The sequence below is a fragment of the Falco naumanni genome, chromosome 13, assembly GCF_017639655.2.
Source record: "Falco naumanni isolate bFalNau1 chromosome 13, bFalNau1.pat, whole genome shotgun sequence".
In the NCBI taxonomy this organism is placed as follows: Eukaryota; Metazoa; Chordata; class Aves; order Falconiformes; family Falconidae; genus Falco; species Falco naumanni.
Genome location: NC_054066.1, coordinates 29,684,226 through 29,707,383, shown reverse-complemented (window position 1 = coordinate 29,707,383; position 23,158 = coordinate 29,684,226). Strand labels below are relative to the sequence as shown.

At 43.9% G+C, this 23,158-nt stretch overlaps 1 protein-coding gene and 1 long non-coding RNA gene across 4 annotated transcripts; one reads left to right on the top strand and one right to left on the bottom strand.

The window, feature by feature from the left end:
- Positions 1 to 139: 139 nt before the first annotated feature.
- Positions 140 to 15,391, bottom strand: IGSF10 (immunoglobulin superfamily member 10). The gene is made up of 7 exons (XM_040613253.1): positions 15,324 to 15,391; positions 14,540 to 14,785; positions 12,516 to 12,645; positions 10,206 to 10,596; positions 5,037 to 9,449; positions 3,482 to 4,382; positions 140 to 2,540 (listed from the first exon to the last, which is right to left on the bottom strand). Exons 2-7 carry the CDS (start codon positions 14,731 to 14,733, stop codon positions 632 to 634), a joined length of 7,938 nt encoding a protein of 2,645 aa, XP_040469187.1. The 5' UTR covers positions 14,734 to 14,785; positions 15,324 to 15,391; the 3' UTR covers positions 140 to 631.
- Positions 14,798 to 21,431, top strand: LOC121096778. Of its 3 annotated transcripts, none has more exons than XR_005830683.1 (4): positions 14,798 to 15,030; positions 16,713 to 16,901; positions 17,533 to 17,749; positions 18,331 to 21,431. It is a non-coding gene; the product is annotated as an uncharacterized LOC121096778 (long non-coding RNA). The 3 variants fall into 3 exon arrangements; XR_005830682.1 differs by lacking the exon at positions 14,798 to 15,030 and adding an exon at positions 15,612 to 15,792 and having other exon boundaries at positions 17,533 to 17,656; XR_005830681.1 differs by lacking the exon at positions 14,798 to 15,030 and adding an exon at positions 15,612 to 15,792.
- The last annotated feature ends 1,727 nt before the right edge of the window (positions 21,432 to 23,158 follow it).

The following is a 23,158-nucleotide window of genomic DNA, read 5'->3' as shown; positions in this document are numbered from 1 at the left end:
ATGGCCTTTGTGCTTTCACTAAACAAAGCTTACTCTCTCATTTCAAAATGAGAGCAGAGTTGTTCTGTATGTATCATCCCAAAGTTCTGCAAAAAAGACTGTGTGAAACAGAGCTATATTATTAAACATACTTCATTACTTGTTTCACCATTGAGTATTTATTAAAAAAACCATACTAAATGTTCATATTAAGAAGGTAATCTGCATCGCAATAAAATCTGCTCTTTGGTTCTCAGATACTCTTGCTTTAATGTGATCCATGTTCACAACAGTCATAGAAGGTGGACAATATTAAACTAATATGAAAGTCTGTCCTGCACTGAAATTTCTAGGTACATTTCCAGAAAGTAATTTTGTTCGGTACTTAATGTTTGCTGACAGAGCAAAAGGGCCTTGAGTTTCTTTTAATTTAAATCTGTTTAATCACTGAAAGAACCAATGCCAGGTAATGATGCTAAGTCTAATTTTCCCCAAGTCCTTCCTCTCTTTTCCACAGTCATTGCAGATCGACCACTCTTAAGTGTGTTTAGGCACTTCCATGCCTACGGCTGCCTTTGATTATACATACGCCAAGAATGAGTCGGTCCAGCTGTAGACTTTGTTAACAATCATTCATGTTGTATTTCTTACTTTAAGTGACATGAATGTATGTTACTGTTAAATCACTGCCAAGATGGTTCTTCGCTGTGCACTTGTACGCGCCGGAATCGGAGGGCTGGGGATTCTGGATGAGCAGTGTCCCCAGGGGGTGAAGCAGTTTGCTCCCAGATGCACGGCCTTGGTGACCTGTGGGGAGTACTGAGTGGTCAGGTAATTCCCAGGTAATTTCTGGTTTTGGTATCCCCAGTGCTCTGCAGTGGAGCTGAACCGCTGCTCCAGGCATCGTGTGTATGGTCTGCGGCGGTCTGTTTGTAATCCTTGGGGGATAGGCTACAATAACGACAGGGACAGTTACAGAGGATTCTCCGGCGTTATTGTGGGCCTTACACATGTAATTTCCTCTGTCGTGAATGGTGGCTTCTCGTATCACCAAAGTGCCGTTCTCCAGCAGTGTGTATTTCTTGTTGATCTGCGGTCGATCCAGCATGTAGCCGCCTGGCAGGGTCCACGCTGTGTGTGGTCTGGGACTGCCATCAGACAGGCAGTGAAGTGATAGCGGCTCTCCGCTGATGCCCTTCACTGGCCCCACTGGGCGAGTGAGAATACTGGGCTTCTGGCCAACCTCCAAGATGATCAGCTTTTCAATGTAGCCGACTTTGTTCCGGGCAGCACAGCGGTACTTCCCTGCTTTGTCTCTGTCAGGGTTGTAGATGGTGAGGGTACCATTGCTTCCTGTGAGAAACTGGGAAGTCTTGATGCCAGTGGAAAACCATGTGCCGTTTGGCAACATCCAGCTTACGTCAGGTGGAGGGTTTCCATCCACAGAACAATTCAACATGGTGGCTTTCCCAGGTTTTGCTATTATTTTTTCATTGAATGGATTTTTAAACGTCGGTCGCCTTAGCATTTCTAGTACCTCCAGCTGCACCACCAACATACTCTCTCCTGCATCATTACGTGCCACGCAGATAAAATCTGCTGTGTCAGAAGGCCTTAAGTTCCGAATCTCCAGCGTCCCATTTTTGTGTACTACAATCCTGCTCCCATAGTATGGAGCTGTTAGGAAAATATTGTCAGGCATGATCCACATGATCTGCAGGGGAGGTGTACCTTCTGCCCTACAGTCAATTTGTTTCTTTGAATGCCTCACTGCTGTCACTTTCATAATTGTTTTGTTCACATATAAACCATTTATGATAGGTGGCTTAGCAACAACATCCACTTCATACAATTTTGTATCGTCCCCTCCAGGATTGCGAGCCACGCACATATACTCCCCGGTATCTAACAGTTTGACCTGACTGATGGATAGAGAACCGTTGGCGTGCAGGAAGTGTCTGCCCGTTGATGACAAGATCATGTCGCTGGAAGGTAGTAACCAGAATATTTTTGCCTTGGGTTCTCCCACAGCTTCACAGTCCAGTAATGCCGTATCTCCAGCTTTCACTCTAATGTATGTCTTGTAATTGTGCTTTATCTGAGGGGCTGCCACAATGACCATGAGGTGTATCTTCATCTCATCTCTTCCCAGTGTGTTTTGAGCGTAGCAGGTATAATCCCCCCCTTCTGTCACTCCAACTTTGTTGAGATACAGAGTTCCGTTGTCAAAGAGGACGTATCTGCGAGACCTGTGTCCACTGTCATCTGCCAGCATGGCATTATTGATCACTGTCCCGTCTGGCAAACTCCAGGATATTTCTGGTGTGGGTGACCCGGAGGCCTTGCAGTCCACTCTGAAATCTTTTCCGTATGGCACCAGCTTCTTGAAATACTGTTTCTGGTCGATCTTGGCTGGTTTCATTGTGATGCTGACTTTCATCAGTATCAGATCATCTCCAATTTTGTTTCTTGCAACACACAAGTAGTCACCTGCATCCTTTTCAGTAACTGCCTCAATAACCAAGGATCCATTGGGGTAGACATGAATTCGACTTCCCATTCTGTTGCGGAGGAAGAATGAGGAAAAGAATTATGGAACGAAATGCTGGAAGGGAATACCGAGCACTGGAAGTGACTGACAGTGTTAACAGCATGATACGATACAGGCGTTCCCTCCAAAGGCACTGTGTCCGCATCACCCACCCACCCGATGGGTTATAGCCTGATGCAGTTGCCTCTTTTGTCGTTACCTAGATATGTGTGCTTGCTGACACCACGTGGGCACGCAAAGCTGCACAATGCCACCTCTGCCTCGCTGAACGCTGTTCTGTGAACAAGCCAGCCTGTTGAACCTTGCATCCCCCATCCCACCAGCCTGCACTCCTCTCCCTCATGCTTCTCCTTGCAGATAACCCGCAACGCTTGTGCCCAGCTGGGGCAGCTGGCAGCACTGCTGCATGTTGTCCAGAACGATACTTCGCACTGAGTGAGTGCTCTCTGGCTGCCTTTCCTGCAGCAGGGCACAGGCCTGGATCTCCCTCCTCATCCCAGCTCTGGTCTGGTGCTGCCTCTCCCAAAGTGAAGATGAAGCGTGACTGTGGGAGGGGGCAGGGGGGGGGAGCCCTCAAAGGTAGACTTAGCAGAGAGTACAGAAGCCTCTTCCTCCCCAGTCCTACTTTGAAAATCTCTTGTAAATAACTTTTCTGCCTATAAAATGACAAAATTCAGCCAATGCGTGATTAACATCAGTTTCCTTAATTCAAATAGGACTTGTATTCATTTTGGTGAGACCTCGCCCACTTATAACAATTAATATGGTCTGTTACTAGACATTTAATAACAAGCCATCATCGCAGATGTTTCACTGCTGTTAAATGTTTAAAAGTTAATTTAGTTTACAAAGTATTGTTTCAGTGATATAGCAGGCTGTTAGATGAGCGCCAGATGACAGTGTTTGAAGTTTCCAAGAGGTGGGGGTGGGGTGGGGGGAAGAGACTCTTACCTGTGCCACTGATCAACAACTGCCTTGGAGGGTAACCTCCAGATGATCCTGGGCTTTGGCTCTCCAGTTGCGGTGCAGTTCAGAAGTAACTTGTCCCCAAAATTCAACTGAGTCATTTCTTGAGAAGCGGTAGCTATTTTTGGAAGTGTATCTCTGTGTTCCACCGTGAGGCTCACCACCCTCCTTTCCGAGCCAGTCGAGCTTGTGGCTATGCACTCGTAATTGCCGCTGTCAGATGGGGCGATGTTGCTGAGGTGGAGGGTGCCATTGGAGAACAGGAACAGCTTTGCGTTTATGAACTGCAGAGGTTTCACCACCGTGCCATCGAAGAGGACCCAGTGGACAGTGGGCTGAGGATTCCCTTTCACGGTGCATGGGAGTTTCAGATTTTCCCCCATCATTCCCTCGACAAGTTGTCTCTTCTTTTCCAGAATGGTGGGAGGTGCCGCGATGACCTGCAGTTTTACAACCAGTGTGTCAGTGCCTGCTGGGTTTTTAGCTATGCATGTGTAGATGCCCCTGTCATAAACAGTGACTTCCTTGATAATTAAAGTGCCATCCGGTTCCATGTGAACTTTGTTATGTCCTGTGAAAGAGCTGGAGATGTGCGTTTTATTTGCTAGAACCCATGAGATGGTGGGAGGAGGCCTGCCCTCAGCCTTGCACTTCACTGCCACGGGCTTTCCGGAGTGAGCGGTGAGGAGCTGCAACCTGCCACCAGTGAAGCGGGGCGGGTAGGCCACTACCGATAAGGTGACCAGGAGCCGTGCCACACCATGTGGGTTGGCCGCAGTGCACAGGTACTGCCCACGGTCCTCCAGGTCCACCCGAGTGATGGCGAGCGTGCCGTTGGCAAACACTGTCCATCTGCCATCACCTCGGCTTTCCAGAGCATCAGTCCCTAGGGAAGCAAGGGGACAACAGTGCAGCACATCAGAATCTCTTCTTTATCTTTGGTCCCTGAAAACAATTTCCCTGTCCTGGTCTACTGTACCCAAATAACCAAGACAACAGGTAAGAAGGGGAGAAATAGTAGTATTTTACATATACAGTGAGAAAGCTTTAAAGCAGAAACAAAACTTAGTCCTCAGTAGAGACAAAGTTTGGATAAAGCAGATGGGGCTTTGCATATCCAAAAGTACTTCGGCATAGTTGTGCATATTCAGGAATGTTTTGGCACAGCTTTAACTTGATTTGATGGTTGGTTTGTTACCACAGACAGATTTCTCTTTTCGCTTTGTCTCACTGTTCTGAAATAGCAGGTAACATTGAATAAATAAACACTGAAATATTCTCACAATAAGCCCAGAATTATGGTTAAATATAGATGATTGATTTATTTTATTATTATTTCCCTAAAGAACTGTTTTGTAATTAAGACACTCCAGCAAGCATGCTGGGATATCTTTCTTTTTCACTGTTTCCAAGTTCATCTTTTCACTGATATTTTACAGTAGTCTTAAATGAAACAGTACTTGAGTTTGTCACACAAAACATCTGCCAAATTACAAGACTATAACGGAAGGTAGATCCTAGAGAGGTTTATCAAGCTTACCTGACAGTATTTTGGTCCACTGTATTGTTGGAGGGGGTTTACCAGTAGCTTCGCAAGGAATAAAAGCATCTGAATTAGCTAGCACGGTAAAAGCAGCTAATTTTCCTCCGATTACTCTGGGCTTTGCAAAACTATTTCTGCTTAATGGGCCCAAGGCTATAGGATTGGTGGTGGCAGTTTCTTGATCTTGTCTCTTTTCAGACCAGCCTTTGGCAGACCTGTCCTTGTCCCTTCCCAACAGAAGAGCATATGGAGTCACAACCTGTGATGCCTTCAGTACGGTCAGTGTATTGACAGTTAACGTGTTGCCTTTCTTCGTGACTTTAGCAGATGGCTTCTGCCAGAATTTGATCTCCCGCCAGGGAGGCGCGTTGGTTCTTGCAGTATGTGCAGGTGGCACAGCTGCTGTTGGGGCTGGCAGAGGGGTGGGATGCTGAGCGCTTGGAAGAGCGATGACTCTGGTGGCAGCAGGAACACTTGACTCTGTTCTTGCTGGGAATGCGGGTTGTGCTACATGGTTTTCTTGGATAAATTTATTTTCCGTTTTCTGGTGTGATTTTTCACCTGCCGTTGTGGTGGCTTTGATGCGCTGAGCAGGTTCTGACCCAGGCATTGCACAGACTGTGGCAGGTTGCACACCTGTAGCGTTGAAAGGCTTTGAAAGCTGTGGTGTGGTTTGGATTGGCACAGCAGGGCTCTGAGCAATGCGGCTGTTGGGGGGTAGCGTGGCTGACTGGATGCTTCTCCGTGTGACAGGGGTTGCTGATGCCTGCGTGCCTGCTGTAGGGATGTCCTGAGGTGCGCCCGGTGTGTTCAGGATGTGCAGAGCTGGCATTTCTGTCACTGAGACTGTGCTAATGCTCTCAGAGAGAGGTTTTGCAGGCAGAAGACTTGTAGGCATAGTTAATGATTTACCTGTTGCCACGACAGGCATGGCTGTGTTCACAGAGGGAATTGCTGCAGTACCGTGGCCTGCAGTCACGCTTTGTGAAGCAGAGGTTTTAGGAGGCCTCTTCCTCCGCTGACCTCTCTTTCTTTCCACTCTGGATTTTTTACTTTTGGTGATTTTGGTGTCAGGTTGAGGAGTAATAATAGGTGTAACTGTTGGCTGCAAACCTGTTATATCCATTTCTTTGGTTGCAGTCGTTGCAGGATTAGAGGAAGAACGCAGTTTTGCAGTGGGAAGATGTTCTTCTGACTTACCATTGCCATAATGGATGGGTTTGCTTAAAGATGAGAAACTGCTGCTGTGATTCCCACCTGTTGAAATAGGCAAAAAGTGCAAAGGAGACATCTTAGATGTGGATAATACTGCTGCAGTTTTAGGAAGCATGGTTGATACCCCCGTCGATGGACACGTATCTGGCTGTTGCTCTGGTAGCTCCTTCAGAACCTCTTTTTGTGCACCATTTCCAAAGAGACATTCCCAAGTAATTTTTCCTCCTTGGGAATTTTTTGGTGAGGTTCTAGGCTTAATGCTGGATGAGACTGATTCAAGGGTAGACAGTATCTTACTGCTTATAGTACGTGTAATTTCTGTAGCGACGTGAGCTGTGCGGATTGCTGTTGGTGGTGGTCTGATGCTAAAAGATTGGACTTGATCGGTATTTGCCTGAAATTGAGCACTGCTCTCCAGTTTCCATTGAGGAGTACCTTGCATGCGCTTTGTAATAAAAGGCATGACTGCTGTGGTAGCTTTTTGCGTTGCACTAGGTTCATTTTCCTGTTCACTGGGAAATGCTGTGTTTTGACGAGCACCTGCTGGATACTCCAATGGCATATTCATGGTCAAGGGAGAGGACGGAGGTGCTTCTGGGCTAAATGGGCTGATGGAGCTGCTTGAATTATTTAAGGCTGAAAAATGTGATACATATTTCATATTCAGTTGAACATCTGCAGCCACAGCTGTACTTCCTCTGACAGACCCTGGCCTCCCAAAACTGTACCTTTGTTCTTTCATACTTGGAATACGTCCTGGCCTAACAATTCGTCTCCTACCAGAAATTTTCCTTTGTTTTCCAAATTGCTGCTGGGCCTGGGGCACGTGAGTTGTAACATCTTGGAAAATCTGAATTTGTGGGTGAGTCATGATAGTTGAGGCCAGTGGTGGCTTAGGAGTTACTCGTTTCTGAGTACTCTGAAAATAAATGTGACCAAATTCAAGACTCGGTTCGCTGACTGTCACTACAAATACTTGGTCTGTTTTGGTTGAACTCTTATCAATAGACTCAGTAAAAGCACGTAACCTGTCCTCTGCATTTTGGGAAGTTACAGACTTGCTGGTGCCTGTAACATCTGTCATGGGTGTTGTAGGTACAGATGTTAAATGCTGGTTATTACCTTCCCCAGAATATACAAACCTTTGCCCAGCAGGGAAGACTGTAGATGTTCTGCTTGCTCCATTTGATTGTTTTATACCATTTGCTGGTATCTGACTTAAATCGGATCCTTCCCATGAGTTTGTAATTGTAGGTTTTAGGTATGTTTGTGGCTGCCTGCTGTCAGATGACACAGACTGTGAAAAAGGAGAGGGTAAGGGAGTTACTACCTCAGCAAGCAGGAGAGAGGCTTTCCCAGCAGGAGTTTTGGTCGCGGTCATCTCAGGTTCTGCGGTTACCATGCTTTCTGTTGCTCTCCCTGGCATAGATACAGTGGCTGTCTCTGTTACTGGCATCATGAATTCTTCTTCTGGAGCTGGGAGATCACCCGATGTTTCCTCCTCATCCCCAGGTACTTCTGAGAATGTACGGGCTTGAATACGTGGTTTCATTGCAACTTGTCCTCGTTTTTCTATCAAAGTTGAGTTCCTCTTTGCTTTTTCCAAAAAGGCTGCCCAGCGCTGTGGATCGACTCTCCTGGCCGAGGAAACAAACTGTCTTCTCTGTCCTCTAAACCGTCTGCTTAATTTGTCCCTGTAGTGCCTGTAAGTGATTTTCCCATAGCTATTCCTTTTCTGTGCACTCTGTGTGACCCAATTTCTGGCTGCTGAGGCAGAAGATTCCTGATTAGCTGTCAAGGTAGCCAGAGTAGCTAAAGGATGTTTCTGTGCTGTAGCAGAGACCAGCACTGCATTGCCAGAGCCATCGCCCTCCTCCCATTCTCCCACAGCCACATGCTTTTTCTTTAGAGTGGTTTCATCTTTTCTAACCAGCACTTGGAAAACTAAAAGATCAACACCATACTGGTTGGCTGCGACACATCTGAAGTAGCCACTGTCTCGCTCTGTTACCCCTTGTATTCTCAAGGTACCATTGTCAAAAATATGTTTGTTTCTTACAGAATGGTGAAGAATTGCATGCTCAGGTAACACCCAACTAATGGCAGCATCTGGAACAGCAGTGGATGTACAGGGAAGGTAGAGTGTTTCGCCAACAAATGTAGAAAGTTGGGCTCCGTTTATGCTGTTGTGTTCCACGTGAGGATCAACCACAGTAATCCTAAATGTGAGGGTATCTGCATCGTTGTAATTTGTGCCTATGCAGTGATAAAGCCCAGTGTCAAAAGTATCAGCTGTCCGTAATGTGAATGTTCCAGTTTTAACTACTATGATTCTTCCATCCTCGCTGATATAAGGAGCTCTAACTTTGCTCCCATCAGCCAATATCCACTCGATTGCAGGAGCTGGTTCTCCAATTGCTTGGCACTCTAGTTCTACGGTCCCCCCAACTAAAACAGTGTGCTCTGTTTGTGTTTTGTTGTCCCTGGAGATGATGGTCCAGTTATTTCTCACCTCTTTTTTGTCAGCAGCAGGCAAAATAATCTGAGCATCCGTAAAGTATTGGATGTGCAATGTGTTAAGTGTGGTTGCTGTCCTGTCTAGCTGTAATGCCACTTTGCTTTGCATTAACCAGGATGGTTCAGCTCTCAGTTCAGTCTCTATATTAGTAAAAAGTTCATCTTTTTCAGAGTAGATTTGTTTATATTTGTAACTAATAAAAGGCACGTTAGTCACTAGGACATTCCTTTCCAGTTTTAAGGGAGAATTACTGTACAGTGCCAGTATGCTCCATAGCTGCTGAATGTGTTCATAATCAATGCCACACACAAGAAATGCTGAGAATGATGTTTTGAGTGCTGTACTGTCGCCATCTTTGTCAAATGAGATTGGAGACATTTCTTTAGGTTTCTGGATATCGCAAACCAGGTTACCTCGATTTCCGGCTTGGTCAGTCATGTTCAAAACCATGGATCCTATAGGAGCTAAGAAGTCCCTGGGAGATACGGAACTGAAATCCCCATCATCTGGCACTGTAAGGTTTTTAAATTTCAGGGAGTCATGTATGGCTGGTTTAGCACAGCTTAAAGATGCAGCAGGAACATCCGCTAAGCTTTTCCCTTTTTGATTTTTGGGACTAGCACAAACTGGGCATTGCTGAGCACCGGAGCTTCTGTCTTTTTTGCACTTTATAAGATCTGAAGAGAAGAGAAATGCAGTAAGCTTTTGTGATACAATTTTTATTAAAAAAAAAAAGAAAAAAGAAGAAAAAGACTTAGCTACCAGCAAGTCGTTACTTTGAATATTAAAATATTTAAAAAGTTTATCTTAAAGCAACCTGTGAAAACCTACAGTAACTTGCGAAAACCTAAGCAGTTGGATCAGAGAAAATTCATAAGGGCTGTTGCTGTTGCAGCTCAGTACAGTGCCCTTTGGTCCCTGTGCTTTTACACCATGCAGGGGGGGCTCTGTTGCAGTACGTGGCTGTAGCTTTTTTCTGAGAGAGACAAGCTCTAGCAGTTTAGGGAGTAACACTACACTACTGTGTCCAACCTCCACTCAGGGCAGCAACAGAAAAAAGTCATTGAGTCCTGCTCCTTATTTCTTTTTTGAAGAATCAAGTACAACGTGGCCTTCACTCTTGCCAATTACATAAAAATGAGCTTTCTTAATTCCCTGTGGATTCTCCTGGTGCACAGAATCTTTGGACAGACCGAGGAAAACCTTCCATTAAGGAAAGTTGCACTTGGGAATGGGTTAAGGCCACTAGATTCATTTAATCTGGGAAACTGAGTGGTATTAATCTGTTTATCCTGATCACATGCACCTACAAAAATCCTGTCTTCCAGCCTTTTCTGGGAGAATAAATGGATGAATAAAGCACAATTACCTTTATGAGAAAGAATAAGATGCTATAACATGATTAAAAAGCATAAACAAGGCCTTCAGCTCACCTGGCCTCTCTTTTGCCCATTCTGCAAACCACTGTAGATTGCAATCACAGGACCATGGGTTTCCATGAAGGTAAACACTCTCTAGCTCAGACATGTAGGAAAACATTTCTTCTGGTAGCGATGCCAGCACATTGTCAGACAAATATACATGCTTCATGAAGGATATTTTAAATATTTGGCTATAGTGCAAGGTGACAAAAGTATCTGGATGAAGCTGCTTGAGTAAATTGCCTTCCAAGTGGACCAGCCTCAGTGATGTGAGTCCGTAGAAAACGTTGGGATTTACAAATTCAATTTTATTGTGGTCCATATGCAACCGCACCAAGCTCTTTAGACCATAGAAAACATCTTGCTGAAGTACTCTGACCTTGTTATAACTCATTTTTAAAACCTGTTGATGAAAAAGTAACAGATGTATAATATTAGCCCATGTTATATCGTTATGAGACTCCTAACAAATTTTGATTGATGGTTACCTCTGTGAAGTGAAAGTGCTTCACCAGACCAGTAGTGCAAGTGATTGGAAAAAAACTTGGAGGAATTATTTTTAAATGTGATGTTAGTTGCAGGACTACAAGGATGCTTTCTTGTTTCAACACAACAGTCCATCAGGGTGACACTTCTACAGTCACATTTACAAAATGCAGTGTTTAAAAAACACAAAATAAAGCAATGCTTATTTCTCATTCCAAAAAATCCCAATGAAACCACACTTACAAAAAGGGTAAGCAGAATTTGACCACAAACTGTGGTAGTGGCTTTTGTTCCAGCCAGTGTTATGAGTATAAAAATGCATGCAACAGCCTATTGTGTTTGATGTTTAACCAACAGGACTGACAAGTGCGTTTCCAGTTTCAGGATTTATGTTATGTGAGATGTGCACTTGCCAAACCCCAAGTCTCAGGTGTCATTTTGTTGCTGACAGGTTAAAAGTGAAATTCGTAGCTATGAGATGAACAAACCTGCTGTATTGCTGAAGTACTCAATATGGTACCCAAGACATCCTTTTTGTTGTTACTTTTCCTGTTGGAATTATACCGTTACAGTCAAGAATTCTGTATTTTGAAAATTAATGAGGAAAAGTACAAAATCACAATAACACGCAAGTTTATTTGCCAAATACAATTCCATTAAAACTCTCTATAATTGTGTTGCCATCTTGCTTGCCAATAAGGGATGAAAAGCTTATATGACTCCCATGAAGCTTGTTTTATTAAGTCAGTTGCAAAGAGTTACTGAGCAAGCTTTCAGGCACAGAACAACCCTTCATGAGAGTTATTGAAACCTGAAGGTCTGTATGCTCCAAAGCTCACCTGGCTTCTGACTTTCCCTCTCACCCCTGCCCCTGATCCTCTAAAACCAGCAACTGAGCCCGTACTGTGTTTTCTGTCTGAACAATTCAGGCCTCTCATGTTCTTAGTTTATCACAGCTACAACAGCAGTTGTTTTGTTTTTTTTTTTAATTTAATTAATTTAATTTAATTAAATTTTAACAGCAGTTAATAACAGCTCTAGATGGAAATTTAACAGGAGAATAAGTGTTACCTGTACACGAATTAGTTGGGAATGGTTGTTCCGAAATAATCAGGTAAGTACTTGCCATGAATGCCTACATGGCACAGTGAGATAACTGAGATAGCTCCAGAATCCCTCTATGGCACCGTACATTTACTAATTTTTACAATATAGGTAATATTTCAGTTAAAGAACAAAGCGGATGTCAAGTACTACATTTTTTAAAAGTCAAAAAATACATATATAAAATTATAAAACCAAGGAAATGTCTTTTTTTTAAAGCATTAAATTTTTATATGTACTATGTTCAGTTTCTGTTCAGTAGGAGCCTTTTTTAATGAAGATAGGAAAAGGACTGTACTGTACTGAAGGGAAAGGGAAATCTGAATGGAAAACAATCCTCAAAAAAAAAGAAAAATACTGACTAACAAATCAACTAAAGACAAATTTCCCACCACAGGAAATAACTTGATGCAACATTTGGAATTCTGCAATCTTTCTCCCTCATTGAAAGAGAGTTTCAGCTGCAGTTGCCCATTAAGATATTCCTCACAGGATGTCTACCAGTATGTTTGTCAGACTCTTTAAACTGTACCTGAATGAATGCCCACCTGGGAAGGAAAGACATTTCCCGTTAGGATACTGGATCCTGAAGGCTGTTGTCTGTCATGTGGATACAATAAGAAACATGAAACCAAAATGCTACGGACCACTGGTCTGCTTCCATTTATTAGTATTACTGCAGGTAGTTTAAAAGTTGTAACAAAAACTAAGATTAGGTCACTTACTTCTTACCTGTAATGAATATAGATCCCTGAACACCTTTTCAGGGATTGTATTTATCTCGTTGCTATGCAGCATCAGTAACTCCAGTTTCTCCAGGCCAGAGAAGTCAGTTTCTGTCAGTTTAAGCAAGCTGTTGTAACTGTAACAGAGGACCTGGGTTTAAGTCGGGGGACTTCACAAGTTTTAAAACAAACAAGCAAAACCAAAATAAAAGAATAACTCTGTGGAAATATATAAAGGTAGGTAGCACTTCTGGTTGCCACAATGAAATTTTAAGTCATTCCTTCACTTTAGCACAAAATTTGGTAACTTTTCCAGGGCAGCTTTTTGAGACTATATTCACAGTGGATGGGGAAAACAACTGCAAAACTGTGCAGGCAAGAATGCTCAGCTTTGAGGAAGAGCGAGGAGCTCTTGTGCCGGCAGAGCTTGGTGATACGGTTGAAGCCGCCTTCTTTCGGTTGAGGGCTTTCCCAGTGCTGCAGTATCAATCAGGTAGAACCAGGGGTGCTGGGGTGTGACCTCTCTCCTGGGCCCTGAATGGCAATGGCTGGTGCCTAGGCCATGGCGCAGGTGGGTTCTGCAGAGTGCCTTGCCATCCCACCCTGGCCCTTGGCTGGACTGTGCTGTCTGCCCATCTCAGTTGTACGTCTTGAGTTTTATTTCCACTCCACAGAGGTTCAGTGGTGCACACTGCTAGTTAATTAGCTCAGACAGAGCCTCAGCCTCCACAGATTTCCACGTACATGCATACAGCGTGGACAGTCAAGGCTGGATTTCAACAGGGAAACCAAAAATGAAACAGAACACCCTTTAAGTGTGAGCTACTCTGCTAGAAGAGGTTTGACTATTGGTCACATCTAAGTCCAGCCAGTGTGACTAGGGACAGTAGTGATGCTGCGCTACCCCAGAATTAGGTGTTGTGTAAGCCTTGCAATTGCTGAGTACCTATGCAGCAATGCCTTTGACTTCATAACTACTACCACACTTGCATGACCTGATTAGCTAACGCAGGGACTCTTCTCATGCTACAGTCACACCTTCCGTGCCCCGTGGTGACAAATAAGTTGGATTAATTCACCAGTCAGATAGACAGCCTTTTCATAGTAGTAATTAATGTATTTCAAGCACATGCCCTACACCTCAAGTTAACCCACAGTCCTCTAAAAGTACTGATACTGAATTGTAAGACTTCATATACAGCACTTCTGGACAACACTGACAAAATCAACAGAAGGAAAGGGCAGACAGGAGTCAGGAGCTGGGATCTGGATATGCTGCCTGGAATCAAAAGGCAGATAAGGGGAAGACTCCAATGAAAACTTCCTTTTAGATTTTTCTGCATACACATATGGATGATGCAAAAGTTACGCATATCAAAAGCAATACACATATGAGTCAGATATTGCTGACTGGTCTCATTTGATTATGTGACAGGACACTTGCTGGAAACTATGTTAACCAGCCAGGTGAGCCTGGGTATAATCTGCTCCTTGTTCCTTTTAACCGCTCACAGAACAACCATTTTGGAGCCTGAGATATTCAGACAAGGGCTATTTCGTATGAACATAAATGCATAAAATACATAGATACCAGCATAGATACCAGCATTGTATGTCATTCTAACGCCACAGCAAAGTCTCTGAAGACTTTAACGCACATACTAATTTTCTAGCCCAATGAGCTCTGAACTATCTTTTCCCAGAAAAAATTCTCCCTATTTCAGATTCCTTCTGAGTTCCATGTTACAGATGCAAAATGTTGGGATAATATAAAATAATTCATTTAAGTTCACAACATTATGAAGTTCTTACGTGCTCTGTGATATATCCCCAAAATTTCCACTTAGTGTTGGTGGTCTTTGCTAGCTGTGATTGCAACCGATCCTGAGTGCTGCAGAACATTAAGCTCTTGTGATTTATTTATTGCTTTGGGTAATTTTTAGCCCTAAATCCAGAAGCTCTTAATTACTGCTTTGCAAAGTATTGAAAGGTAACTGGTCAGAATATTTAAAATCTTGATGTTAAACGTACCCCAGGTTGATGCGCTCGACGTTTGGAGGGATGTGCGGTGGGACGGCTGTGAAGTACCGGAACGTGCAGTGCGCCTCGGTGGGGACATAGCAGGCACAGAGCCTGGGACAGGCACTGCTGCTGGGGAGGGCAGCCAGGCAGACAGCGAGGAGGGTCCCCAGCCACCACGGTGTGCCTCTGCCTGCTGCCTTCATCCTGCAGGAAAATGCTACGCAACCATCCTTTGCAGCAAAAGCGAACGGAGTCCTACAAGGAAAACCGAACACACAAGCGTTTACAGTGGCATCTGTGCTGAGTTGCTCAACAAGAGCAGTAAGAACAAGAATTTTGTAACTTGGAAAAAAAACCAACCCACAAAACAGACCCCAAACTCTTGGCTTCCCTCTCAGTACTCAGCCCTGTGCAACATCCAGAATGTTTGCCATTTTAAAGAACCAGCCTCGCAGCTTCCTCGTCCGAGTGCCATGCGCCCCATGAGCTGCTGCTTACAGGTAGTGTGATCTCCGAGGGAAGCCAACGTGGGAACTGGCGCATTTGGCTGTCGTGGCATCACGACCCCGGCTATGCGGCGTGTCTATAAATCTGCTAGCAATTTATCCTCCGAGAGGAACACGTCAGCTCCTTTCTTGCCAGTAATTATTCCATGCAAAATTAACGAATTTCAAAGCCCGCGGGCAGAGCCGCCGTGCGGCGGCACCGGCACGGGACGGAGAGCGGCCCTGCGCCCCTTCTCCCAGGCCGGGCCGCCGGCCGCCCCCACCGTCCCGCCCCCGGCCCCCCCTACCTGCGCCACCTCCGCAGCGGCGGCTCCCGCCCGGCCGCAGTGCTCGGTCGGGCCGCTACCTCGGGGCAGCGCCGGGCCGGGCGGGGGGAGACCCGCCGCCGGCTCCTCCTCCCGGGAGGCGCCGCCGCGCCCGGGGGGGGGGGGGGTGTGGGGACGCGGGCCGGGGGCTCCCGAGGGGCTGCCAGCCCGCCCGTGCCCCCCGCGGCCGGCAGGGCCGCCCTCGAGGGGGCTGCCGGCACGGGCGACCCCCGGCACGGCCGGTCTCGCCCCGCGCCCCCCGCACCGGGCACGGCCGGGCCGTGCGGTGAGGCCGCGGCCGGCGGTACAGGCAGCCCCGCACCCACCGAACAGCGGCCCTTGCCGTCGGGGGCAGTTGCGGCCCCTCCGCAAACCTGGCGGAGGACGCCCTGCCGACAAGCGCACCTTGGGGGGAGCGGTTTTTCCCTTCCTTTCTCCATCAAGCCCACCGGTACTTCAGCTCCTTATGTTTTGCTATGGGGTGTTTGTAACTGTGATAAATTTGACTGATGGCACATTGCTACTGAACGTTTGCGTTAGGGAGGGTTAGTAGATGCTTTAACACGTGGTTACCTGGGCTCTCTAATAGCTCTTGAACTGCTAAACTTTACAGGTGTATTTTCAGAGATGCTTTAATTAATGCTAATTACATCCTTATGCAGTCAGGATTAGAAATGAGACACGAACCCTCTAAGCCACAGGAAATTCTGGTACATCACTGCATGCACAAAGTTAAAATTTCAGAGCTTTGGAAGAAAACCCTGGCAGGGCTCAGGGCCAGGCTGGACGGGGCTCTGGGCAACCTGGGCTGGGGGGAGGTGGCCCTGCCCGGGGCAGGGGTCTGGAGCTAGGTGGGCTTTAAGGGCCCTGCCGACACAAACCGTTCTGTGATTCTAAATGCATCTTCCAAACAGTGCCAGGAGAAGCCCTGTAGCTTTTCACTCCCCTCTCTGCCTCTTAAACACTATTATCTACCAACAACTCTGCATGTACTAGCATTGCCGATTTTTGTCCAGCACCTGAATTTTTCCCACTACCATCCAAATGAACTTGGCACTCCTTGTCTCTGGTTCTTGTCAGCGTTAATCCCTCAGAGAACAGTTAGTTGAACATGCAGCACATAAGTAATTGCATTAACGTGGCTGTTTGCGATGCAGCCACAAAATTCTATCTGTGCATGGCAAACAGGAGCTGACTTTAGATGCTTTGGGTGAGACACAAAATTATTCAGCTGTCACTCAGGTTTATGATAGTTCTGATTGCGTTACACATCTGAGGCTCCATCTCTATGTTCCAAATGAGCAAAGAATCGGTATTGTTTCAAGAAACAAGCTCCTCAACAATGTCACATAACCCCATGTTCTTTTGCAGAAATACTCCTGTTCATCTGAAACACGATGCCTCGGTAGTCATTGGTGGTTGATAATAGTCGCTACACATCTTCCACAAAAAACCCACCCTATCTAAAGTATAGCTATACCAAAGGCAGAGCAAAGTCGCTCCTGACGGCACTCTGGGTAGGTTTGGCCAGACTCACAACCCATTGCTGCTTTCTTACAGGTAAATGCTCAGGCCGTTGTGTTGGTCATAAATAAATCTGCCTAAGCAAAGTCTAATACTTTCTTGCTGCTGGTTTACATATTGTCTGCTGCTGATTTAAAAGATCAGAAGATGACTGGCTTCAAAGTATAGAGTGAAATGAGAGAAAACCAGCATAATCCACATAAATAAATGATGCTGGGTTATGCTCGTAGTGTGCAAGGAAGCCTGTGAGGAAACGGACTATGCCTGGCAATGGACCTCACATTAACCTTCATATGAGATTGTCATTTATGCCTGGAACTCATTAGGAATTTTCAACCAAAATGTTTTGGGTTTTTTTTTCCTGAGATTTTGGACTTTCCACAGCATTGATATTTTTATCAGACATGCTAATTTTGTCAAATTGTTCAATTTTCTTTGAGGAAAGCCAATGCATCTGAAGTCAGCATGAATCGGCTTACATCTGCCTCTGTGCCATGGTGCCAAACAGAAGCTGTAGTACATGTACCCAAGTATTTATCTTTTCTCGTCAGCCTTGTTCTAGGACAAACTAAATCTGTTTGACTGTTTTGGTAAAAAATATGTGAAGGTCTCTGTTCTTGCAGCATCAAGGAAACCGATTAAGTGTTTTACACTTGTTTCTACACAGGTAACAACAATAATTCTCTGAGGATGATATATTGAAAATTGTATTTTTGCTTATTCAGATGGCTTACCTCTCGTTTCCATGGGTGGTGTGTACTATGCTGTTTCGACAATACTGCTATGTTTTGGTACGTAACTCTGTCCTGTCATGATGCCTGTAAATGGAAACCAAAACTACAGCTAGTCAAACATGTCTGAAAAAACACCAGCCTAAATATCAGGTAAATTCTGCATATTTATGGGATTTAAATAAGTGCACTATGCCTAACCTGGATTAAGTGTCTCACCATTGCTTGCTTATCCCAGCAGGCTGACAATCTTCGTATGATGCTTTCTAAGGTTGTCCTCAGAAAGAGTGGGTTTTTTGCCAAAGCATAATGTTTTTCCAGGGGAAATAAATAAGAAAAGGCTTTTGGAGTATCTGTGAGAGTCCCTTCTTGGCAGAGTTTATCTAAAGCCAGGAAAAGGGATTAAGCATATGCAGGGGGATTAATTTATTGGAATGGAAAAAATAACCTATATTAAGATGGAAAACTGCAAACACTTAATCCACAGCATGACAGTATTTTTCAATATTGACTAAATCTCAGAACACCTGCAAAAAGGTTAACTGTAAGAGCCAGGTATTACACATTTGAGTGGACACTAGGTGTGTTATTATTTGTCTGGTTAGGGGCAGTATCAATTTTTCTTAAGATTAAAAATGAAAGACAATGATAAAGAAAACATAAACAATGTAGTGAAATCTTGTATATAAACTCTAAATTACTTTCTCTTTTTTTTTTTTTTTTTTTTTTTTCAGGCATGGATATATTTCTGCGGTGGCTGACTGATAAATAATTCCCTGTATTACTTCTTGGAATAATTTGATGACTAAACATCCTATTATGAGCTAACACTGTGTTTTCTTTGCAAATAGCAAACATGTAATTGGAGCAGTAATGGTAAGATCAAACTTTAAAAGACAAGAAGAAACCTCAAAAATACCTTTTAAAGGTTCTAAAATTGTTCAAACAAATTCAAAATTGAACATAAGGAAGTGATCTAAATCCATAAAATGACTGTGTATGCTTAACAGCGAAGAACATCATGATGATCTGTGCTTAAAAAAAATGAATGTATTCTGAAACTGTGAAATGTAACACAAACTATGAGAAGTTCAGGAAGTTGGTAGTAACATGATTTTACATGTATGCCAGCCAGAGCTGTACTTGAGGTATCTCCTGGGTGACATTCATTACCACCCCAGTGGTTGTCTTTGTGAAACATATAGGTGGTCTTAGTTTGATTCAGCATGGGGGCTTACGTCAAGAAACACTAAACCTGCTTGTGCTACCTGGCATTTGTCTCAGAAAAAATAACAAAGCCTCTGCTGAGCGCTGGCACTAAATTATGTGCTAACATTTTTAGGTGCTACCCTGAGAACAAAGAAAAACGAGCGATCACACTGTCCCTGGTCCTACTGAATTCTGTTCCCCTAAGCACTAAAGAGAGGATAGGGCTATCATTAGGCATATTTTCTAAATCTTAATTACAGTCTGAAGGGCAAAGTATGAATTGCTTTCATTAGTATTTTTTTTTCTATTGGATTACTCAGGTCAAGGCTTCTGGAGTGACACATTGCAGTGTTGGCTTTTAGTGGGTATAAACATGAGGTGAATGATACTTTCAAATGATTTGTACTAGTCTCCATAATTTGTTGTAGAAAAGGGACTGAAGTTTCTTCTGAGAACATTTTCCAAAAGCACATACTTGAAAATCTGCATTAAAAAAAAATAATTAAAATTACAATGTACTTTGTCAATTAAGAAAAGAGTACTGATACACTATGTGTATTGTAATTAAAACCCAGCTCTTACAATGCTTCTGAGAAACAGAGTATTTAATTACAAAAAATACAAAGTTCTCGCTCCAGAAGGTTGCTGAAGAACATGTGGAATATTTTACGTTGTAATGTGGTTGTGATTTAACGCGGCTGCCTTACGGAAAATACAATGGTTATACAAACCCATGCTGATTTCTCTGTTTTGCTGGCAAATTCTGGCATGTCTAATATTAAAAGACATTGCTTTAGATGGAATTCATTACCGGGGAGAATCAAGGGAGCTTTTTGTTAAGCAAAACTATATTTTGGCAAGAAAGTGTGGTTGACTTTGTAAGCTCAGTAGTGCTAAGAAGAGGAAAGCTGAATTAAGAAAGTACTTTCAAACTGCGTCTTCACAGCAAATTATCTGTACCAAAGGTAGAACACAGTTTCAGTTTGGTTTTTAGCAGTTCAATTCCTAATGTACATTTATATGATATAACCAAGGAGGAAAGGCAGTGTTGTGTAACTTGGTATAGTTTGTATGCTTTTTGAAGTGTATGTAATTCACAGTAGGCAAGTTACAGTCATTAGCGCTATGTTTGTTTCACTTCTGCTGGCACTGTATTCCGAGCTGTGTGACTAACTAACTGGCTTAGCTGAGGGAGACCTGTATTTCGGGGGCAGCTGGCTGGGCAGCGAGGTAGTGGGAGGCACAGCTGAAACCAGAGGGTCTCGGGGCACAGAGGGAGAAGGTTGCTGGATGATGGGTAGGCAGCTTGCACAACAGCACATGAGTATCTGTGGTAGCACAAGGAAACAAACCAGATCTCCTGAACCTCAGTTTGGTGTGTCGGTATAAAACTCACAGTTCCAAGCTTCAGTATGGAGATCTTTATTCAGGCAAAACCACTGTTCAAATCAAGTAGAAGTCTAAGGCCCTGGAAGTGAAAGTTTATTACATATTTCAACACCACTTAACTACTCCGTATCCTTGAAGAAAACCAGGCCTACGGAGTCAAATATACACAGACTTTTCAAGTGCACACACTAATCCACCCTGTATTAGAGTTCATAATTTGGTGCTCTTATTTTGCTTTTCAATTATTTTGTTTACATTTTTAGTGAGCATATTCTCCTTCCTTACCATGAACAAGTCAGTGCAAAATGACTCAAACTCTAATGGAGTCACAGAAAGCAATTGATGTATGGAAGGAATGATTCCTCTCTCCGCGCCCCCCCCCCGCTTTTTTTTTTTTTCCTTCCTTGGAAAAAGGGAATAGTCTCACTTTCCAAGTGGCAAGTCTGCATCTCTAGGGCCAACCCTGCTTGTGAGGCAGAATGCCAGTATTCCTGGTGTGGCAGCAGCAGAAACAGGTGCAGGGAAGCTGTGTGTGTTTTGTGCAAGTCAGGAGTTGCTGCGTAAGGCTTGTGTATCTTCAGGTATATTATCAGCTTCCTTCAAGGAAATTGTGATGGGGCTGAATCACAAAGCTGGGATCTCAAAGGAAATGGTGGATGATCCCTTCATTTACAGGACTCAAAAGTAATTACATTAAGAAGGCAGGACACAATTTTAAGGAACACCATACTGATGTGTTTTGTGCATCAGTGTCAGTGATTTTTTTTTTAATGCAATTCTTATCTGAATTATGTCCTTGTTTTTTGTTTGATGATGTTTGCTTTTTAATTTGTTCTTCCATTGCAGATACTGGCCATTCCTGGCCCCCTGCCCCACCACGTCCATGTACACTGTTTTCTTGTGAGACTGTTCCGGCTGTTTTTCAGATCAGTACTCCAGGTGCCCCAGTTCCTGTCACACAACATTCCCACTCTGCCTCATTTTATTCCTCCTTACGCTATCCCTTCTCTCTGTATTGTGCTAGTTCTCCTTAAAGGCCCTTTGCAAAATGTTTTCATGTTGTTCTTTTTCTTCACAGCTTCTTGCTGGCCAAATTCTTTTAATGTCTTCTGTGCCAGTTCACTGTATGGTACCAGATTGTGTGTCTGATTGTGACAGAATCAGGTTGTCTTATTGTTTTCTTAAATAGGGAAGTAATAACAAACAAAATAAAGAAGTCAAAATCTGTGATAAAGCAGCATGTCACCATCTCTTATCTGTGTAGGAAAATAAGTTTTAAATTTGTGCTGGAAAAAGAAAGCTAACAGAAATGTGTGAGATCCAAATATATCCAAGAATGTAATTCACTGTGAAGGACTTGCTTTGCAGGACACACGGCTTTCATGACAAAAAAAGACACTGAGGTGCTGGAGCATGTCCAAAGAAGAGCAATGATGCTGGTGAAGGGTCTGGAGCACGCGTCGATTGAGGAGCGGCTGAGGGATCTGGGGCGGTTTAGCCTGGAGAAGAGGAGGCTCAGGGGAGACCTTATGGTTCTCTACAACTACCTGAAAGGAGGTTGTAGTGAGGTACATGTTGGTCTCTTCTCCCAAGTAACAAGGAATAGGACAAAAGGAAATGGCCTCACGTTGTGCCAGGTGGAGTGGGTTAGATTGGATGTTAGGAAAAATTTCTTCACTGAAAGGGTTGCCAAGCATTGGAACAGGCTGCCCAGGGAGGTGATTAAGTCACCATCCTGGAGGTGTTTACAAGACATGTAGATGTGGCACTTAGGGACATGCTTTAGTGGTGGGCTTGGCAGTGCTAGTTAATGGCTCGAGTTGATGATCTTAAAGGTTTTTTCCATCCTAAATGATTCTATGGTTCTGTAAGGCTGCTCACTGTCTCATTTTTAATAGGCAGGCAGGAGTGGGAATCTGTCAAAACTGACCATGCTCAGTGCTGGACTGAGCAGTCACTAAAGCTCCTAGAGCCCTGTACTTCTGTCAAAAACTATTTTCCCTTGAAAAAGGTATGGCTTCTGCCATAATCTACACACAGAAAAACCCAATGATGTGATCTGGTGCAGTTGCATCTGCCAGTTTTTGAAGCCTGAAGAACAACTCTGAGATAAGAGAACAACCCAGCAGTAAGTACTGCTACATCTGGAAAGAAATCACTGTTGTTACCTGGTTCTCTGGAGCAGATGCTGTGTATGCCCATGCCTCCTCCAAGTCCAATGAAATGAGTACTGGGTCACAGTCCTTGGATAAGGCTGTAAGCACAAAATTATGCAACACTTTCAGTAAAATATTTCCAGTTTCTCAGCTTGTCTTAACCTAACCTTACATGCTCCAAATTAAATCTTAAATATCTGGATCTTTTATGCAGAATTGAGCGTTCTGACAATGCTTAACACTCAGAGCCAGAATCAGACTGGTATTTTACATTTCAGTGTGGTATTTCCAATGTACTCTTCAGAGTATAAATCTCAGCTTCTGAGGCTGAGTGCTTAAGAAATTAAACTGTGCTTGAGTGAGCAGAGAGAGAATTCTGCTGCAATATGTAATATATTCAACTTCTTAGACATGAGGGCAAAGTTTACATTGACTTACCGTGTCTTACACAGTAAGTCAAAGTAGCAAATCTTCAGGTAGTCTTAACAGGTTTTCTAAAGCAAATATAGCAGGTTTAGATGTGATCACAGTACCTCCTGTGCAATAAAGAACTCTGACATCTGACTGAAGCTTCTGATATAAATCAGTTTCTTCAAATAAGCTTTAAAGCACGTGATCTCCTTTGCTGGACTGTGAAATGTAGGTTACTAACAGGGTAACTAACTAAGTATCATAAGGTTAAGGGCTGTCTTGGTGGGTTGTTGGACAGCCTTTAAAAGGATTATGTGACTCAGTGCCTTGTTGGGAATTTTCCAAAAAACACGCTTAAGTGCAATTCTTCTGTGGCTCAAGGTCATAGTCAGGCATT